The sequence below is a fragment of the Salmo trutta genome, chromosome 2, assembly GCF_901001165.1.
Source record: "Salmo trutta chromosome 2, fSalTru1.1, whole genome shotgun sequence".
Taxonomy (NCBI): domain Eukaryota; kingdom Metazoa; phylum Chordata; class Actinopteri; order Salmoniformes; family Salmonidae; genus Salmo; species Salmo trutta.
Window position 1 is genome coordinate 21,841,331 of NC_042958.1, and position 21,080 is coordinate 21,862,410.

At 42.1% G+C, this 21,080-nt stretch overlaps 1 protein-coding gene across 3 annotated transcripts in view; it reads right to left on the reverse strand.

Moving 5' to 3' along the window:
• dpyda (dihydropyrimidine dehydrogenase a) overlaps positions 1-20,101 on the reverse strand; it is a 216,110-nt gene extending 196,009 nt beyond the window's left edge. Inside the window, exons 1-2 of one of the 3 annotated variants that reach the window (XM_029698324.1) lie at positions 19,262-20,055; positions 2,270-2,380 (exon numbers count right to left, since the gene is read on the reverse strand). In XM_029698324.1, the coding sequence (XP_029554184.1) occupies positions 2,270-2,380; positions 19,262-19,300 (150 nt within the window). In that variant the 5' untranslated portion in view covers positions 19,301-20,055. Of the gene's footprint in view, positions 1-2,269; positions 2,381-18,939; positions 19,041-19,261 lie in introns of those variants that run through there. The other 2 variants (XM_029698334.1, XM_029698344.1) reach the window with 2 other exon arrangements.
• Positions 20,102-21,080: the final 979 nt, after the last annotated feature.

Sequence of the window (21,080 nt, forward strand, 5' to 3'; positions counted from 1 at the left end):
TTCCATGATCTCGCCATCACGGTTGACAACTCCCTTGTGTCCTCTTCCCAGAGTGCTAAGAACCTTGGCGTGACCCTGGACAACACCCTGTCATTCTCCACTAACATCAAGGCGGTGACCCGATCCTGTAGGTTCATGCTCTACAACATTCGCAGAGTACGACCCTGCCTCACACAGGAAGCGGCGCAGGTCCTAATCCAGGCACTTGTCATCTCCCGTCTGGATTACTGCAACTCGCTGTTGGCTGGGCTCCCTGTCTGTGCAATTAAACCCCTACAACTCATCCAGAACGCCGCAGCCCGTCTGGTGTTCAACCTTCCCAAGTTCTCTCACGCCACCCTGCTCCTCCGCTCTCTCCACTGACTTCCAGTTGAAGCTCGCATCCGCTACAAGACCATGGTGCTTGCCTACGGAGCTGTGAGGGGAACGGCACCTCCGTACCTTCAGGCTCTGATCAGGCCCTACACCCAAACAAGGGCACTGCGTTCATCCACCTCTGGCCTGCTCGCCTCCCTACCTCTGAGGAAGCACAGTTCCCGCTCAGCCCAGTCAAAACTGTTTGCTGCTCTGGCACCCCAATGGTGGAACAAGCTCCCTCACGACGCCAGGACAGCAGAGTCAATCACCACCTTCCGGAGACACCTGAAACCCCACCTCTTTAAGGAATACCTAGGATAGGATAAAGTAATCCTTCTAACCCCCCCCCCCCTTAAAAGATTTAGATGCACTATTGTAAAGTGGTTGTTCCGCTGGATATCATAAGGTGAATGCACCAATTTGTAAGTCGCTCTGGATAAGAGCGTCTGCTAAATGACTTAAATGTAAATGTAATGTAAATGTAAATGTGTGTGGCAGGCTTACAATGATGGCAAAAAAACAACATTTGAGAGTGCGCTGACCCTGCTGCTAGAGGGGGTACGCAACTGGAAGTTGAATGTTTGAAGGGGTACGGGACTATAAAAAGTTTGGGAACCACTGATATAGGGAATAGAGTGACATTTAGGATGCACATAATGTTTGTGACCTCTATAGCATCCGTCCTGACCCCCAGAACACTTATAAGGATGCTCCAGGTTCTGACCAAATTTCTTAATTAAAATGGGCATTCTTTTTGCCCTTCGCAAGCAGATAAATCTGTTACATAGGATCGATCAATACACTATCGTTAACAGAAATCAAAGACAACTATGGAGTATAATGGTTTAGCAGTAGAAGGGTGTTTCGATGGAAGAATGATCAGGGAGAATGCTGTGTTGCCAAAACACTTTCAGTTACATGGCTGACATCTTGCTATGTTACTTTGATAACGATATGACAACATTCATCACATTAACCTAAAATACTTCATCCACATATTTACTCATGATTATAGTAGACCACTAGACTGTATGCTTGGTTATTTCAGATAAAGAACTTCACCAATCCATGAACATAAATGTGTGCATAGGTTCTGGAAATACGCATATACGCCATATGTTCTAACTATTAAGCTTTTCAACATCAAATAAAGTGGAGAATCCATCACCATTGATTAGCGTGATGAATTAGCTGGTTGTACTTAGGCACAGAGCAGTCAGCAGGGAGAGAGAATAATCTCTCCTACAAAACATCTCCCAATTTATTTTGTGTATACATCAGACACACACACACACAAACAAAGACACGCACATGCATGTGCACACACACACACACACACACACCACTGTTCCAAGCACACGTACACTCACTCTCAAACACATACACACAGATACATATACAGACAAACAGAGTGTCGTATCAGTTCCCTTCAAGGACAGACGAGGGACTGCAGCCACCTGCCAAAAAACAAACGGTGAGGCTGGTCTTAGGAGATATTCTCTGAGACTTTGACAGCATGTGCCTGGAATCCTAAGATAATTGTGTTTGTGTGTGTGTTTTGTGTTTGCTTGTGTGCGACAGGGACGTGACAGTGAAGTGTGCTTGTGTGTGTGTGTGTGTGTGAGTGTGTGAGTGTGTGAGTGAGCATGCATGTGTGTGTGTGTGTTTGTTATCTTATCAGGGTGTCCGGGACACAGCTGTGGACATTGACATAAGTCCAAGCAAAGGTTAAAAAACAGCTACCTGAGATAACCTCGTCAGACGAGGTGGGGATCCAAGAAAAACACGCTTCTCTAAATTTGGAACCAGTACAACGTCTACGACAGTCATATGTCTTGTTTGGTGTGCGTGCGTGGGTGGGTGTGATGGGGGGGGGGGGTCAGGGTTAGGGAGCTCAGGGTGCTCTACTCACATCACAGCCTTTCTCTGGGTTTCTTTTCCAGTGCTTCTTCTCTACTTTCTTAGCAGAGGTGGAGCAGATATCAGCATGGCTCTTCACCCGGGGGTTCAGGGCCAGGATATTCTGATAACAGAGGGAGAGAGAGGGGGAGGCGGGGGTGGTGAGAGAAAAAGTCAACTTTACAGTAAAACAGTGGGGGGGGGAAACGATTTATACCTGAAAAGTAAAATATTTATGTCAGTTATATGACAAAATATATTGTCGGAAACTTAGATGGTTTTCCTAGAAAACGGTTTAGATGGTTTACCTAGAAAACTGTTTAGATGGTTATCCTAGAAAACGGTTAGCTAAGATCCCTGTTAAGAGGTTGAAATAGTCCTTAAGGTCTAATGACTCTATTTTCAGGTATTCCCTTTTTCCAGTAGCAATAAATACCAATCAATTCACTAAGAGTATATTATTTGACCTGCAACATGAACGTCATCCAAAAAAAATCATTAAATGTGCATTGCATATGTTGCGTAATGAAGTTTCATTGTTCTACATTCAGGGTAGCATGGGCATTTCCCATGGGCATTTCCACGTTAACAGAGTGATGCTGAGACTCAGATTTTTACTTTAAGATGTATGTCAAACAAAAACCAATGACTGCAAAGTTAAATAAACCATATAACTATAGGCACAAGGACTACTTTTAACAATTTCCACAGAAAATGATACAAAAACAAATGTCCTTGACGAACAGTAGAGATGCAAAGTCTGGTAATAGAATGACGGTTTTACATTTTAGTCATTTAGCAGATGCTCTTATCCAGAACGACTTTCAGGAGCAATTAGGGTTAAGTGCCTTGCTCAAGGGCACATTGACAGATTTCTCACCTAGATGACTCAGGGATTCGAACCAGCGACCTTTAACTGGCCCAACACTCTTAACGCTAGACTACCTGCCGGTTTGTGCTGTTGGTGCCATTCTGTTCCCAAATTTCCAAAACACCATCTTCACACGTGACAACAAAAGCGTCAGTCGTGTAACCTTCCATTACAATCAAATCTGCCCCCCCCCCACCCTGCATTACCACTGATCAGCAATCATGAGCCTCTTCACTATATTCATTATGAATGCAACACACACTCCAGTTTAAGCAGTGCACAGTAGAGCATAGCGCATTCATGAAACATCATTCATAAAGATCGGGAAACTGCGAAGACCGCAGGGACTTGGATTCTAAACACTGTGTGTGAATATGAGGATGTAAAGCAGCTCTAGGGATTCATATTACTGCATACTGTTTTCACAGTAACTACAGAGTTGATACATATTGTGTGATATGAGGTTGTCTGCGCTCTATAAATGTCCTTTAAACCAAATAATGTCTGTTCCAGGTGCATAAGTATTAAAATGGGAATACTGGAAAAGATGGAGATCTGCACACTGTCGAAAAAGAGAAATACATCTAGAAATTGAGGCTTAAATACAAAAATAGAGGTGTTTTATTGGGACATCGTGATGCCCAAAATGTTGATTGTGCAGAAAAGTGAAAGGTGAAAAACAAAACACAAACGTTTCAGCATCAAGCCATCATCAGAGTGAATCGTGAACTCACAAACAAGGCTTCTATTTGAGGTTAATTGTATACAGTATGTCACATGATCTAGTGAGGAAATTTATACATGCAAACAAGTAAATAGTACAATAGCATGATTAAAGTACAATACAATGTCTTTATTTTTGCATTTAAGCCTCAGTTTTGGATTTATTCCCCTTTTTCGACAGTGTATGGGTCTACACCTTTTCCTTGGGACATATTGATAAATCAATTGAGTATGTTGGCAGCCAGTGTTTGCTTTGGGGGGCAAGAATATGCCTTGTAAAATCTGAAGGTACACATTCAGTCTACTGGTTATCAAATGCTTCTGCTGTCTTATGTCAGGTGTATCCCCCAGACCTAGCAGCTAGCTCGCCACCACTGAACATTTAAATGCTGAGTTTTGGGAGCAGATTTGGGAGTCTATTTCTCTAGGTACTGTGCAGATGGTTTGGAGAACATATTATTTCCCCCCTCTGTTTCCTTGGTGCAATCATGACTTTAGCATTGCCCCCCCGATTGATGCAAATGCTGAGCATAAAACATTCAAAGTGCATCTCTGAGTAGCACTTTGTGTATACCCTATCCACCATGGAATCATTCCTCCCCCCCACCTTTGTTTTCAACAAAAGTAGCAGCATCCAGCCTCAATTAGTGTCCCACAAGCTATGTGACAAGTCATTAAGCTTTTTCTTTTCATATTTTCACAGTAGGTGGAAGGGAGAAGACCGTTTCATATGGGGGTGTTATGGGGGTGTTATTGTAAAAGGCCAGGCCTGGGCCTAACATAACCTGTGTCTCTTTCCCTACTGTGTTAGCCACGCTAAATGAAATGTCACACTTTATGCAACACCAAAAATCTTCCTATTAATGCTTTCATTTCACACCTAATAAAGTGTAGTTACACTGCTGCGTTTCTTATTTTATTGTCTGTTAAGGCCTGTGGGACTATTTTTTCATTGTGTGGTCTAGATAAAGCAACATGGCAGCGGTACATGCTCAAGGTAAACCAATAAGGACCGAAAGGTACAAATATTCTGACAGCGGAGACAAGTCTCTTGGGATCCGTTAGGAACAATGATGTTTTGACAGCACGAACATAACAATAAACATATGATTTAACTGTCTGTATCTTATTAAAATAGCTATGTTTATATTATATCCACCCTTTACAACTATAATGTGTCAGAACTGCAGGGGCTGCTTTGATCTAGAAGCATTACATCGGCCATAACTTAGAACGCATGGCAGTTGGTTTGAAGTGGTTCCAAAAGATTTGGAACAAACACACATAATTAGTGCTTAACACCCAGAGGAGAAGCAGGACAAAAAGGTGGAGTGTAACTGCCATACAATGAATTAACAAACGTTCTTGTGAACAATAACCTAACCAGATTAGCAAGAATCTGATTAGCCAGAAACACTGCACTACCAAACATGCATTAGAGAGAAAACTATTAAACATTAGTTTTTTTTTTTCTAGTTATAAAGGTCAATGTAAAACATTGTGAAATCCTGATGATGCTTCCACATTAAAACGCAACATACTAGATTCAACAACTGTGACTCTCGTATCACCAGAAACGTTTACATGCCTAAACTGTTTGTCTCCAACATGATGTATTAAATAGAGCGATGTTAAATAGACCCTCCCTCACTGCATATAGACCTGTCTTAGTGTTTGTATCTCCAGCAGAGAAGCCCATTTACAGCCCTGTATTGACCTGGCCTCCTCAAGTGGAAAATGTACAAGAGAAACAGATCCATGGCGGTCAGATCCAGGCAGGGTTGCAGGAAACATTAACCATGTTTGACAGCGACTAATCTACTGTAGTTGCTAAATGGTTAAATGAAGAATAATAACAGGGAAATGGATACCAGGCAGGGTTAATCCTATGGTGTTTAAATCTAGATTGAGTGAAACAGGGTAGTGTTCAGTAAGGCACACCGTAGCAAAATGTTCTGCAATATAAACAAAAACTGGGTGTTCTTACTGGTTCAGTGTAGCATCTCCCCGTTTTAAATAGTTTTCCCTACTGCACACAACCCAGATGCCCTGGCCTACACCATAGAAGAGCAGAGAGTTCTCATTGTCATAGCTGACCTTAGCAAAAACTAGGTTAACAACATGCATCCCTGTAAATGGACCCGCAGCAAGGTTTAACATATGTATCATCCCTCTATAAATACACAGTTGATGCTATTAGTATGCTGCTATAGGATTTTCTCTGCGAAGTCAAATGTTACACATCTGGGCCAGTGGGATCAATAACGCTTACAAGAGACCTAGGCATTCATCCATACGCTACACTTAGATCAATACCTACTAGGCCAATACACCAGAGATAGTCCCTAAGATATCTGGTGTTTTTACACGTCCTGTTATTCACAGTGGTTCTACATGTAACTAAAACAGTCAGACAGAGCATACCACTACTGTTTAAAGTAAACTGGCAATGCTGCTCAGTACTTGTATCCATTAAGATCACATCCTAAAAGACTCATGATCACGTCAAGTGTGTGTTAGAATGTGTGCACGCATGCGCCATGTGTGTCACCCAAACACCCGGTGTCTACACAATACAAGAGAACACCTCCCCTACTATTTGTGCGACCTTTCTCACTGCAGGGTAGTTACTGGGGACCTGCTTCCGCGCTCAACGCGCTCTGCACAGAAGGCCTTGTCTAAACCAAGGAACCAAGGCCCATCTGTGAGTGTTGGCTGCGTCAGTATGCATGTGTCCGCTGGGGAGGAAGAGGGAGGGAAGGCTGCCTGGCCTGCCTGCCTGCGTGTGTCTGGCTTTCACACTCTACACTGATCACACTGGGCCCCAAACAGATGGAAGATCAATAAGTGCCCGGGCCAGGCAGAACGGCCGGTGGTATGCAAACGCAGACCGAGCCCTGAGCCCTCAGAGGAAATCAACCAGGGTGTGAGGGAGGTGAGGAAGGAGGGGGGGGGGGGGGGGTATATGATGGACGCAGGGAATGGGCAAATCACATTAAACTGGAAGCAGTGATTAACATGGTGGGCTGAGTAAGGACCTGAGAAGCGCAAGTTAAGACTTGGAGTCATGAGACATGAGCCCTATACTATGAATGTAGTTAGAGGAGTTAGCGAGGTAACTTTGGTCAACTCTAAGTTCAACTTTGGATAACCGGTACCACAAATGTGGCTGACCTTTTAGCCTGGTAAATTGCTATGGCAACGAGTCCTGCAGATCTAACCAGCTACGGGTTAGGCTAACTCAGGGCTCACTACATTTGTCCTGGATGAAGTGTCTGAGCTGCGAGTTGACAACCAATGAAATTATTCCCTCAATCTCGAAAGACTGCATCATCATCCCCTTCATTTGACAACTGATTAAATATTGTATTATTCAAATGTGTTTTTGTATATATATATATATATATATATATATATATATATATTTTGAAATTATAAAATACCTACCACATTACACATTCAGTAACAACAGGTGTCTGTGCATTAATAAGCACATCAAACTAACAAAATAAAGACTGCACTTCTAAACTGAATTTGCAAGATACCATGTCTTCCATTTTGATTTAGGCACAGGTGAAAATGTGGCACTGACTTAGCAATGGATTGATGTTTTAGCATTGTCTCAATGAAGAGTTCGGCATTCGACTAGCAACGTGTGACATGCTTGCACAGTTAAAAACCTGCTAGAGTTAGCGACAGGCGGACGAGCAATATCCACCGTCGTAGTACGGATCAAGTCTGAACTGGAATGGAAAGCTAACTGAAGCTAGCTATCTTTAGAAAACCCTGAGTAGATCAAGCTTGCATCGTCATAAAACTGCTTTAAAAATCTTTAAAAGGCCATGTTTCATAAAAAATATATATACAGCGGGCTCCAAAATTACTGGAACCCTTGACTGGCAATGTACAAACAATACTTTAAAAAATATAAACAATATAATTATAGAGATAAACTCAAAATACCAACATGTGAGAAATACTGTACTTCATTAATGTTTCAATGGAACCAACCAAAATCATACAATTATTTAATACAAAATACATTTCACCAAAATCAAGGTCTCATAATTATTGTCACTCCTCATTTAGTACTTAGTGCAACCACCTCTGGCAAGGATAATAACATGGAGTCTTTTCCTGTAATGTTTGATCAAGGTTAAGGAAAACATTTGGAGGGATTTTGGACCATTCCTTTAAGCAGATACTTTCAAGATCCTTCACATTCTTGGGTTTGCGCTTATCAACTGCCCTCTTCAAGTCAGCCCACAGGTTTTTGATTGGATTGAGGTCCGGTGACTGAGATGGCCATGGCAGAATATAGATTTTGTTGTCACAGAACCATTTCTGTGTGGATCTTGAGGTATGTTTTGGGTCATTGTCTTGTTGGAAAGTCCACCTATGGCCAAGTACCAGCCTTCTGGCAGAGGCAACCAGATTGTCAGCCAAAATTGCCTGATGCTTTGTGGAATTCATTATGTCATCAATCTTAACCAGTACCCCTGGACCTCTGGTATTAAAACAGCCCCAAAACATCACTGACCCACCACCATATTTCACCATGGGTATGAGGTGCCTCTCCTTGCAAGCATCTTTGTTTCGATGCCAAACATGCCGAATCTCCAAAACTCTTGAACGTGCCGTCCTTGGCCAGCTCTCCTGCTATCTCTCTCAGAATGACCTTCTTGATCCAAATCAGTCAGGTTTCAAGACTGGTCATTCAACTGAGACTGCTCTTCTCTGTGTCACGGAGCCTCTCCGCACTGCTAAAGCTAACTCGCTCTCCTCTGCTCTCATCCTTCTAGACCTATCTGCTGCCTTTGATACTGTGAACCATCAGATCCTCCTCTCCACCCTCTCCGAGTTGGGCATCTCCGGCGCGGCCCACGCTTGGATTGCGTCCTACCTGACAGGTCGCTCCTACCAGGTGGCGTGGCGAGAATCTGTCTCCGCACCACGTGCTCTCACCACTGGTGTCCCCCAGGGCTCTGTTCTAAGCCCTCTCCTATTCTCGCTATACACCAAGTCACTTGGCTCTGTCATATCCTCACATGGTCTCTCCTATCATTGCTATGCAGACGACACACAATTAATCTTCTCCTTTCCCCCTTCTGATAACCAGGTGGCGAATCGCATCTCTGCATGTCTGGCAGACATATCAGTGTGGATGACGGATCACCACCTCAAGCTGAACCTCGGCAAGACGGAGCTGCTCTTCCTCCCGGGGAAGGACTGCCCGTTCCATGATCTCGCCATCACGGTTGACAACTCCCTTGTGTCCTCCTCCCAGAGTGCTAAGAACCTTGGCGTGACCCTGGACAACACCCTGTCGTTCTCCACTAACATCAAGGCGGTGACCCGATCCTGTAGGTTCATGCTCTACAACATTCGCAGAGTACGACCCTGCCTCACACAGGAAGCGGCGCAGGTCCTAATCCAGGCACTTGTCATCTCCCGTCTGGATTACTGCAACTCGCTGTTGGCTGGGCTCCATGCCTGTGCCATTAAACCCCTACAACTCATCCAGCCCATCTGGTGTTCAACCTTCCCAAGTTCTCTCACGTCACCCCGCTCCTCCGCTCTCTCCACTGGCTTCCAGTTGAAGCTCGCATCCGCTACAAGACCATGGTGCTTGCCTACGGAGCTGTGAGGGGAACGGCACCTCCGTACCTTCAGGCTCTGATCAGGCCCTACACCCAAACAAGGGCACTGCGTTCATCCACCTCTGGCCTGCTCGCCTCCCTACCTCTGAGGAAGCACAGTTCCCGCTCAGCCCAGTCAAAACTGTTCGCTGCTCTGGCACCCCAATGGTGGGACAAGCTCCCTCACGACAGCGGAGTCAATCACCACCTTCCGGAGACACCTGAAACCCCACCTCTTTAAGGAATACCTAGGATAGGATAAAGTAATCCTTCTACCCCCCCCCCTTAAAAGATTTAGATGCACTATTGTAAAGTGGTTGTTCTACAGGATATCACAAGGTGAATGCACCAATTTGTAAGTCGCTCTGGATAAGAGCGTCTGCTAAATGACTTAAATGTAAATGTTCAATTTTGGTCTCATCTGACCAGAGCACCTTCTTCCTGTCATAATTTAAATTATGTTTGGCAAACTCCAAGGGCTCTCGTCTTGTGTCTTGGGGTCAGAAAGGGCTTTCTTCTGGCAACACTTCCAAAGAGCCTGTGGTTGTAACGTCTGATGGTGCTTTTTGAAACCTGGTGACCCCAAGACGCCACCAAGGCCTACAATTCTTTCAGTGATTCTTGGGGATTTTGTTGCTTCTCTCACCATCCTCCTCCCTATCCTGGGGAGAAAAATGCATTTGCGTCCTCTACCCGTGAGGCTTTCAACAGTTCCATATCGTTTGAATTTTTTTATAATTGCCCTGACAGTGCTCAGTGGTATATTCAATCGTTTGTGGATCTTCTTGCAGCCATTACCAGATTTATAAAGGTCTACGACCCTCTGTCTCTTTTGAACTGCCAGTTCTTTTGTTTTCATCATGGTGTTGGATGACAAAGGGATATTGCATGTGTGTTACCTCATTTCATTCCTGGTTTAATTTTGGTAGATGTTATTTACAATAATCTTTACTGTTGCCATTAATTGTGAAACCTTGATTTGGAGGACAGTGATTTTTTATTAAATCAATAAATGATTTTGGTGGGTTCCATTGAAACATTAATGAAGTACAGTATTTCTCACATGTTTGGTATTTTGAGTTTCTCTCTATAATTATATTGTTTATATTATTGTTAAGTATTGTTTGTACATTGCCAGTCAGGGGTGCCAGTAATTTTGGAGCCCACTGTATATATAATAAGTAGTGCATATATGTATCAATCTGATATGTCATTGTAAATTGGAGATGTATTTGATTATATATACTGCTGGGCTGAACATGGGCCATAAAAACATGAAATAGAACATTGTCCTAGCTTGACGTAGAAACAGGTGAATACTTTTGGAATGCTGAGCCACTTGACTGCATCAGATGGCTGTGTGCGAGTTTGTTTCTTTTGACAATGACTCACCGGACTACAGCCATATAGTTTTGAACCTAGAAGGAGAGAGAAAGACAGAGTAGGCAAGAAGGAGTCAGCTGAGATTGGAGTAAAGAATGTTGAATTGGTCACAAAAACATGGTAAGCTACTGAGCTAGCGCTAGCTAGCTAATGCCTCCAGATTTAACTCGGAGGTGAAGCCTACTTTCTGAATTAAACAATAGAGTTGATACTAATAGAATTAATAGGGTTCACTCACACACACACTGCTTTGCATACCCAGGAGCTCCAGCACGGGCATACGTCTTGCATGACAAGTCCTAGGAGGTCTGTTATAGCAACAACATGAAGGTCAAAGTAATTTATTGCACAAAATGAAGCAACTATTGATTAGGAAAGAAAAGGGCAGGCACAACTGCTCCGCTAATAATGCTGTGTCCGTAACCAAGAGGGAAGTGGGAATTTACCACCATAGAGTGGTGCCAATGAATTATACTCGTAAGCAAACATTCCATAACTGTAGGTGGCAGTAAATTGCCATACTTGGCATTATACATGTTCAAACAACACACTCTAGATGGCAGTATACACACTTTCAGTTTGTTTTCCAACTCATAGAAGTAATAGAAGAATAAAATGGACTACTTTAAAATGGAGATGGCCTCAATGGCGCTGCCAGTGCACTCACAGACGCCATAATGGGATATATACAGGTATGAAGATGATCTCTCTATCGTTGTCTATTTTTAACACATACGACTAGGAAAAATCTATTTGAATGGCCCTCCAACTCGTAATTACTGGTGGGAAACGGGTCTATCATCCTTGAACTCCAAGTAGGAGGTCGGAATTTACCAGTTGTGAAGACATAAATACCAGTTGGATGCATTGACGTGCTTTGAAAAAGTTGAGAAACGCCCGATTGGCTAATGGCCAACAAGTTGTCAACCATAAACTAAAAGTACGGCTATCAGGCTTGTAAACAAATTATAGTGTTCAAAAAGCATATTAATAGATTGCTTTTTTAAATAATGTTTTGTAGTTGCATTTAATTACCAAAATGCTGTTTGAGGTAATTTCCTTAGTAGGTGATGTCAGAGGTCACCATGTGGGAGAAGTTGGATTTCAAGGATGATAGACGAGAGAAACAGAGAAATGCTGATAAATCGTGGACGACACTGGAAAAAAAAAGTTTAAAAAAAAATGTGCGCCGAGACTCGCTTTTAAGATCAGAGGGACAAGTTACAGCATCAGGTTGTCCGAGGAACCTCCAAGGTAACTAGCTAGCTTGTAATCCTTACTCTTCTGCTGGAATCAATAAAGGAATTTCCACATATTGATCTGCCGTTAGAGAGAGAGAGCAACAGCCTTTGGGTCAGCAATATTAAATATAGGCCAAGGATATAATTTGTTCTCCTTTATGAGGAGAAACAGTGCAATAAAAAAATGGCACGTTCAACAGAAATATGAATCTATTCAGCTATGGAATTTGTGTACTGTCTGTATTGCAGGGCAAACAGTCCTATCCTATCTAAAAGGTACCATCTCACACATGAACTCTCGTGATCCTAACTGACCTAAGATAGGGAATTTTTACTAGGATTAAATGTCAGGAATTATGAAAACTGAGTTTAAATGTATTTGACTAAGGTGTATGTAAACTTCTGACTTCAACTGTACATAGTGCATTTACATTCTCTCTTGACATAAGAGTAACAGTCTTTCCCACCAAACTCAGCATGTATTCTCTTCCCAGACTTAAAAGACACTGAATCAAAAGAGATGAAATAGACTATCACAGGCCATCTGCTAGCCCCTACAGACTGAGCCAGCTACAGTGAAAGAAGCTAGTCCCAGAGTACAGATCAGTTGCACTCACTTCCAGGCATTGCAGCACCAAGTTAAACGAACCAGGCAACCAACGACAATAGTTCATAAAGCATAGGCATCCCCTGGTAAAGCCTCCTGCCATTTACCGTGTGATTGTTGATAGTGTTTTATATGTGCATTTTGTGTGTTTGTACGTGTGCATGTGTGTGTCTGTGCAAGAGTGAGAGACAGACAGACAGACAGACAGACAGACAGACAGACAGACAGACAGACAGACAGACAGACAGACGAATACTGTGGACGCCTGAAACAAACCATGCGCTCGCTACGGTAACAGGCTTTAATTTTGGTAATGGGCACTATGTGCCAAAGGCTCATTACATGGCCTTTGAAAAGTGTCCCTGGCCATGTTGAGGCTCGGAAAACAATTAGCACAGAAGCAGAAGGTAAATGAAGTGTAAAAGAAATCAGGGCTTGATGACCGAGTGAGTCTAGTCTCAGGTCTTATCTGAGGCTCTCTGAGGAAAGGATGGAAGCAGAGGGAGGGAGGGGTAATGAGGAGAGGAGAAGGAAAGAAAAAAAAGTTCAATATGCCACATGCTATCTGGGTGTGTAAGCAAGCCAAGCCAAGCCAAGCCAGCCCTGCCTTGCCTGGTGTCTGGGGGGGGGGGGGGGGGGGCTCTGGGCTAGGGTATGAACTCCACAGAAGGGATTGAGTTTGCAGACGGAGATTGCAGCAGACAGAGGGGTCACATGTGATCAGGTGAGACTGCTCTCCTCCCCTAGGGTACAGAGGTGGCAGTAAATTGTGCAGTGGAGGAAAAGGAGAGGACACAGTCTCGGCTGGCTGTTCTCAAGTCCCCCCTCCCCCCTCTCTCTCCCCCCTTCTCTCTCTCTCTGCCTCTCTGACAAGCCCAAGGATCATCTCTGCTTTGTTGATTGATTAAAAGCGCAATCTGAGCAAACCTGGCCAGGAGTGCAATTACCGGTCCACCGGTTTGGGTGTCACTTCTGAGATGTGCTTGTCTGGGTGTGTATGTTTGAAATGATACCAGTGCCTCCACGTACCTAGTACACTCAGCAAGATGTTGAAGATTATCACAGCAAATGCCTTACATAAACTCCCTCTACCTGTTTATCTCACCACAATATGCTTCTTTTACTGGGACTGAAACTGCCTCATTCAATAATAGTTTTACAATACACATCCTCATTTGGCATTTTTAAAGATCTGGGCAGATTATCTTTGTTGGCCCCAATTGGCCCTTGAGGATGCCATGGATTAAATGTAAAACAATAAATAATGTAGATGTCCATTTCCTACACCATGTAAGCAACTCATAAGCAACCACAGCACTCAGACAAAAACCCAACTAATACGAGGATCTTCCAAGGCAGCCTAAATAATTTGAGTAACACTTCATAGCTAGCCTGGACCCATCATTTGCAAGTCAGTGTTCCCAGACAACCAGGTTATGGAAAGACATAGGGTCTGCTCTGCTACCATAAGAATCATACCTATTTCTATAATAATAATATTAAATGCCATTTTGAGATGCTTTTATCCAAAGAGACTTAGTCATGCGTGCATACATTTTACGTATGGGTGGCCCCGGGAATCTAACCCACAACCCTGCAAGCACCATGCTCTACAGACTATGGAATCAGATTTTCCCGAAAATCTAGCAAGTTTCAATACCGGGAATAATTCATATTTATCTCGAGAGTCCCAAGAAATAGCAACAACAAAAAAAGCCCATTTAAAGCTATTCAAAACCAAGATATGGTCACTATACCAGGGTTCTCCCCAAATAAGAGGGGTGCTGCGCCACCATGTCGGCTTGGCTGCGCCACAATGTAAAGATTTTAGAGCAAATTAAACTGATATTTAGTAATGATAGAGTAACTATCTTTGATTGCCAATGACAATGTTGTGAATTGGGAAACAGGCCATTCATGAATTCAGAGCGTTATCATGTTCCTAAATTAATTCAGCGCATTTCAGCAGTAGCGATCTCGACATAACCGACTAAACTCAACTTCACAATTTACGATGGAGTTGAGCGGCGACTAGTGTGGGCAGACAGGAGCTCCGACATCACATAAAATGAGTATAGGACACAAACTTTGTAACAGCACTCAAACAAAAAAGTCAAATGACCAAAGTTGTAAGCTTGCTAGATAACCTCCAACGAATGACAGAATATCTCCTATACTTGGCTAAATCGAGTTGATGATTATACAGATAGCAGATCAGCTCATGGATAACGGGAAATAAACAGTGGGAATAGTTTAAATATCTTAACCGGGACCAACTCGGGTTTTAAAAATATCCATATCTTCTCTCATACTGTTTGTTGATCACATTCTCTACCGAAGCTCTCAAATGGGCAGCAATACCAGACAGTGCAGAGAAGAGGTAAACATTTTATAGCGTTATTTTGACATGCATAAGCAAGAGACGTGCTTTGATAATGCAGCCTATGGATTACAGAATGAAGTTAGGAATTTTCATGAAAGACAGGAGTCAGGATGTTGGGTTTCAGTGGGACAGGAGAAGATAGAAGTTTCCCTCATGCCTGTCTGAATTGTTAACAGACGTCGTGTATGCGACTGGGATGCCTATGTAGTGAATTGTGCATAGGCCTATTAAATTTGGGAGTTTCTGAAGAGTCACAATGACAGCTCAAATAGGCACATGTTGTTTTGTAGGCTATACTGTAGGGGTTTCCTGTATGGTTTATTAACTGCATTCGGGTCGGTTGTACAGTCCGGCAGTATCAATTATGTGTGTGCTTTTTAACTTATGGCGACTTTGTGTGAAGTAAATACTGTTGGCTAAAAGCTTCCACGCGACAACCTATTTGGATAACGTGCCATTACATGTTTTCTAATCTGCTGCTGAGCATGTTGTGTATTTTGTGGAATTGCATTAGTGCGACATTGGGGCATTTTTAAAATGTATTTCCTGGGTCTTGTCATTTTATTTTTTCGGGAAATGTAAACAAAGAGTGTTCCCGGGAAACTCTCGGGATCCCGATTACCCGTGTTAATCTACTACCGACTGAGCCATACAGGAACACACACTCTGGGTTTTATAAAATCAACTCTAATAGAAATCCATGAAGGTTTTAATAATTTACATGCACACACACACACACAAAAGACATGCTACACATTTAACTGATATGAGTGCCTGGGTGCCGTCCGTGGATATTAAAATAAGACATCTGACAGGAGGACGGGATGGCTGGCAGGAGAAAAAATGTTTAGTATTTAATTGCACCAGAGATGGCAATTATAATGAGATTTAAAAAGCCATTTCCAATGGCAGGCAGGAGTAGTTTAGTGATGGTTTTAAGTGCAGAGGCAGGAAGAAGGTCACGTCACTGTTGCCATTAGTCCCTGAATAAAGATGCTAATGAAGGGTTTGACTTACTGCACTCCACTGTGGCTACTGCCTTCATAAAAGGTTCCATTAGATTCCCTCAGTCCAGCGTTGAACCAAGGCTTTTTAAGCCAGCTAGATCCAAGCGACTAAAGTGTGCTAAAAAGCTAAATAATATCAGATCTTTTCAGGTAAACAACACTATAATGTCGAAATTGAACTGGCACTAGGGGAAGATGCTTTGCTATTCACTTCACAGAGGCTAGGGTTGGCGATTTTACATTATTCTACTATACTTTTCTTTACTGTAACGTTGGATTCTAGCTTGAAATATACGTATTCATGTTACCATACCAGAACTTATTGATTACTTTACATGTATAAGGAATGTATGTGTTGTAGTCAATGGAGGGTGGATGAGAACTAGGTGTATGGAAAGTGAGTGAGACAAGGGGGAGTGCAGAAAGTTTACGTTCTGTTAAACATGTTATTGTTACTGCAAATATCATGGCTCCTAAAGAGGGAGGCAAAGGGCAACAGTCTGGTTTCAGTCACTGACAAGTTAGGACAGCTAGAGAGGGGTGAGGAATTCGTCCCGAGGTCAAGTCATATGAAGTGAGAAGGAACAGTCCTATTACACACACACAGACTTCCATGCCCACGGAGGTTCTAGCATCAGGCAGGGCCATGACAACACCAGTGAGAGGAACCAATTAAGTTCCTGATTAGCAACAGAGATGCCTTGGCTTTCTAGTTGTGCAAGGAGTTGACTCCGCCTAGTAAGAGGGTATACATATATGTAATCATGTCTTTGCAGCTGTATAACCCAGTGAGTGAATAAACTTGGTTTGAGCATTTTCTTGTCTGTGAGTTTTTAATCTGTTTATTCAGAACCTAACAGTACTGTACTAAACTCTACAGTATTTTGCTGTGATGTCTATGTTTCCCAAGTTTGGACATCTACGATTGGTACAGATTTGGTCCGTCCAACCAAATTTGCTCCTGTTTTAGGGGCAGAGCTCATTAGAATATTTTTTATTTAACTAGGCAAGTCAGTGAAGAACAAACTGTTATTTACAATGACGGCCTAGGAACAGTGGGTTAACTGCCTTGTTCAGGGGCAGAACAACAGATTTTTACCTTGTCAGCTCGGGGATTCGATCTAGCAACCTTTCGGTTACTGGCCCAACACTCTAACCTCTAGGCTACCTGCCACCCCATAATACCCAAAGATACAAAGGATGACATCTTATAGTAGACTACTCCAAATGGATTCATGGAAATAAATATAGAACTGCAACAGAAACCCTGATATTCTGCTTAACAACTGCACACAGACCTATGGAACAGCTTCAGTTATGTATCCTACTCAGGATTCCTCAACTTATTCCACCCTCGGGAACAGTGGGTGTTGAGCAATAGGAAAACATTAACCTTACAAGTCATGACTAAACCAGACCCACATTTTTACTTAACTTTGTCTCTAAGAACAAGTAACCAGTTTAATAGATGTGGAGGCTATTGAAACCACAAAATCATTGATAGATCAATTTCATACAACAAGATGACAATGAACTAACACACCCATCTCTCACTAGCCTGGGAAAAATAGCATGTGGAAAGACAGAGCCAGTTGCAATGTGAAACTTAAAACCTTTCTTCCAAGAAATGTACAGTGTTTAGTGTTCCAGGATAACCCCCACCTCTTGGGGCCCTCTCCTTCCTCAGCAGAAAAACCCATTGACTTATTGGCTCTCAGTCTCAAGAGCAAAACATTAATCCGAGTTCACTCAGGGATAAAACCTTTGCACCTCAGATGCATTTTCTTTGCTAATGGTTAACACATTTTCAATTATCTACTAGCCAAGTAGTTAAAGTCATTAGATTTCTCAATCATCAACATACCCTTTGTGCTTTTGGTCAAATTGTAGATGCTACAATTACTATGCTTAAACATGTGAGTTTGAGTACTCAATGACTTACTTGCTTAAATGAATTGCTCTTTGGGGAGCACAGGTCATTCACAAACATTCTTATGTACTACATGCTGCAAAGTAATGTTTGTTTACACTTGTAGAGAAGCATGCACAAGTCCCAACAAACACAGCAACGGATTAGACAACAGCACGTTTTCTTCAATGTCTCAGGAAGTGATAAGTTGACCCTTGCCTATAGCCTGCACATTCCACTGGAACAGGCAGCAGAAGTGAACAGTGAAATGACCATGTGATGTCCACATGATCTCTATGGTGTGTCAGTTAGCAGAACAGAACACTTGTGGATGGTATTATCTCAATAGACTGTACATTCAGTCCATAATGAATAAGAAATACTCCTGGTAAAATAGGATTTCCTAGACTGATCCCTTCCTCATATATGCAAGCATGTTGGTGGTTATTGTATTTATTATAAAGTATCTCATTTAATTGATTAAGTAATTCCATACACAGTAGTAATGGATTTCATAAAATGGAAGAAAAATGGGCATGTATAATGGAAACATGATAAATAATTTAGTTTTGATTCAATACCAGGTGCAGCATAAAACCAACAATACAACAATAGACATCCATTGCCTGGGTTTGACTCAAGAAAGCAACAGATGATATGCCATTTGTTTGCTTTGCAAAACAATAAGGTCTATGTGAATATTATATTATATCCCATTTTATTATATTCCATTCTATTATATTATTTCCAAAACACATAACAAAAACAAACTGCATACACCGACTCAAAACAAACCAACACCCACAGGAGAAACTTTGCCCCAATAACTTCAAGGCATCCCTCTTGTCCACAGTGAAAAAACTTCAGAAAATCTCTGCCACAACAAAATATCAATACACCATTATTCAACGTTAACTTACCATTATTTCTAACTGTCTTGCAAGTATGATAGGGTAGTTGCTGTGATAAAGCAGTTTTTTTCAACCACTGTTTTAGTGGGAAACATAAAGATCTATTCCTCATTCAAGCATCCCAAAACAAGCCCTGTGTATTGGTAAAGCACCTGCATTATAAAAACGTGACAATAATGTAATTTATACTGTCAATAATGACACTTATTTCGACATCGAATACATGCAACATGTGATAACAGTGACACAGCAACAAAAATGCGAATTAACGTTTCTGATACAGCAGTATTTGATAGAGCAGAATAATAATGCATTTACAGTAGCCTTATACCTCGATATCCGGAAGATCCTTGCTCAGCATTCTAGACATTGCCTTTCGAAGAAATGTGAGTTGTTAAAATAAAAAAGGACGTGCGAAACGCAAACTATGTTGTATGCTATCAGTGACCTGTTTGATTTCGTGATACAATATTTACAAACGCCACAATAGTTTGGAGCAGAACAGCCGAGCGCAGCTAACGTTATCTAGGGATCTACTACCTGACTAGTATCTGTCTTAATTCTATATTTTCTAAATGATGTGTTACCAAGTCATTGGCGTTTCTTTTGGCGATGTATAGCCTAAGCTTGATATGGATTACGTTAGTTTCGAAATGATACTGACTGGTTGTTGTTATTCTTGCTTCGTTTAGGACCATACGGAATTGAGGAATCAAAAAAATTCAGAAGCGAAACTTGGAACACGGAGTTTCCACTGGTTTCTAAACCAGAGGGGAGACTTCTGGGAACGCTTGCAAAACAGACCAAAATAACTAGGCCGGTTTTTGAGAAGTCAATGAGAGAAGTGAACAATCTTCCTTTGTTATTAGTTTTCTAGAAATCTAAAGGCACAACTTAGATTCGAGCCAATGTCTTAAGTAGTTGAACATGTTATTACTCGAACCCCGTGAAAGTGAAAAACGGACACGTTTTAATTTTCGTAAAAACTTTTTTTATATCTGCCTTTGATTTCACTGCCTGCACATGGGCAGTTCGTCGCGAACCGACGACGTGCGTTTAGCTATGTTGTGTTCAAGACAACCGGGAACTTTGAAATCATGACTTCAGTAATCTTCAGGTCAAAAAGTCGACCTTTAGAAAGAGGCCCGAGTTCGAATTCCGAGTTGGATGACCTTTCAAAACGGTTCCCAGATGTCTTGAATGTACTGAAGTCGGATATTTCCGAGTTCCAAGTTGTTTTGAACGCGGCATAAGGCAACGTCACCATGACATCACCTCAAGTGTGATCGGGGATTTATATTGGAGAAGCATTTTTTGCCTACGTTCGAAGTTCCACCTCGTGCAGCGTGCGGAAGTTGAAGTATGGAGTACATATTAGGAACTCCCTCATTCCTCCTTCTCAAACGTCTCTTCCTCCTCAAGCCTCCCTTAATCAAATATCAACACACTAGAGACTAGTCAAAGTCAACCCCTCCTCTTCAACCCTCACCCTAGCATTGGTCACTTATCACCACTGTTCTAGTCAAGCCACAGTTCTCCTCACCCCTCACCCTTGCACTCTTTTATTCACAATTGGCCGAAATACAAGCTAAAAGCAGATTATTTCATTTTTCTAAGGACCCCAAAAAACTGAGGCAGTGGGAGAACCTATTCATGTAAATACATTAACTAGCTACCTACACTTAGTAGGCCACTGTGTATAAGATGCTTGCTAGATAACTTTACTCTATAGCTAAGTGAATCAAATATCATTAGCTAGATATAACTTCCTATTAGCTAGCTTACTTGATGTATGTATCATTGCAAATTAAAAGCACAAGCCCCATACATTTGTAGCCATAGAAGGGGGTGAAAGGACTGCAGCTCCAGTTGACGGAGAAGTGAGAGAGTAGACAACTGGATAGGACAGATATTTGTATTTATTATGGACCCCATTAGCTGCTTCCAAGGCAGCAGCTACTCTTACTGGGGTCCAGCAAAATTAAGGCAGTTATACAATTTGAAAGACATTACAATACATTCATAACAGATTTCACAACACACTGTGTGCCCTCAGGCCCTAATCCACTACCACATATCTACAACACAAAATCCATGTGTACGTGTGTGTATAGTGCGTATGTTATCATGTGCGTATGCATGTGTCTATG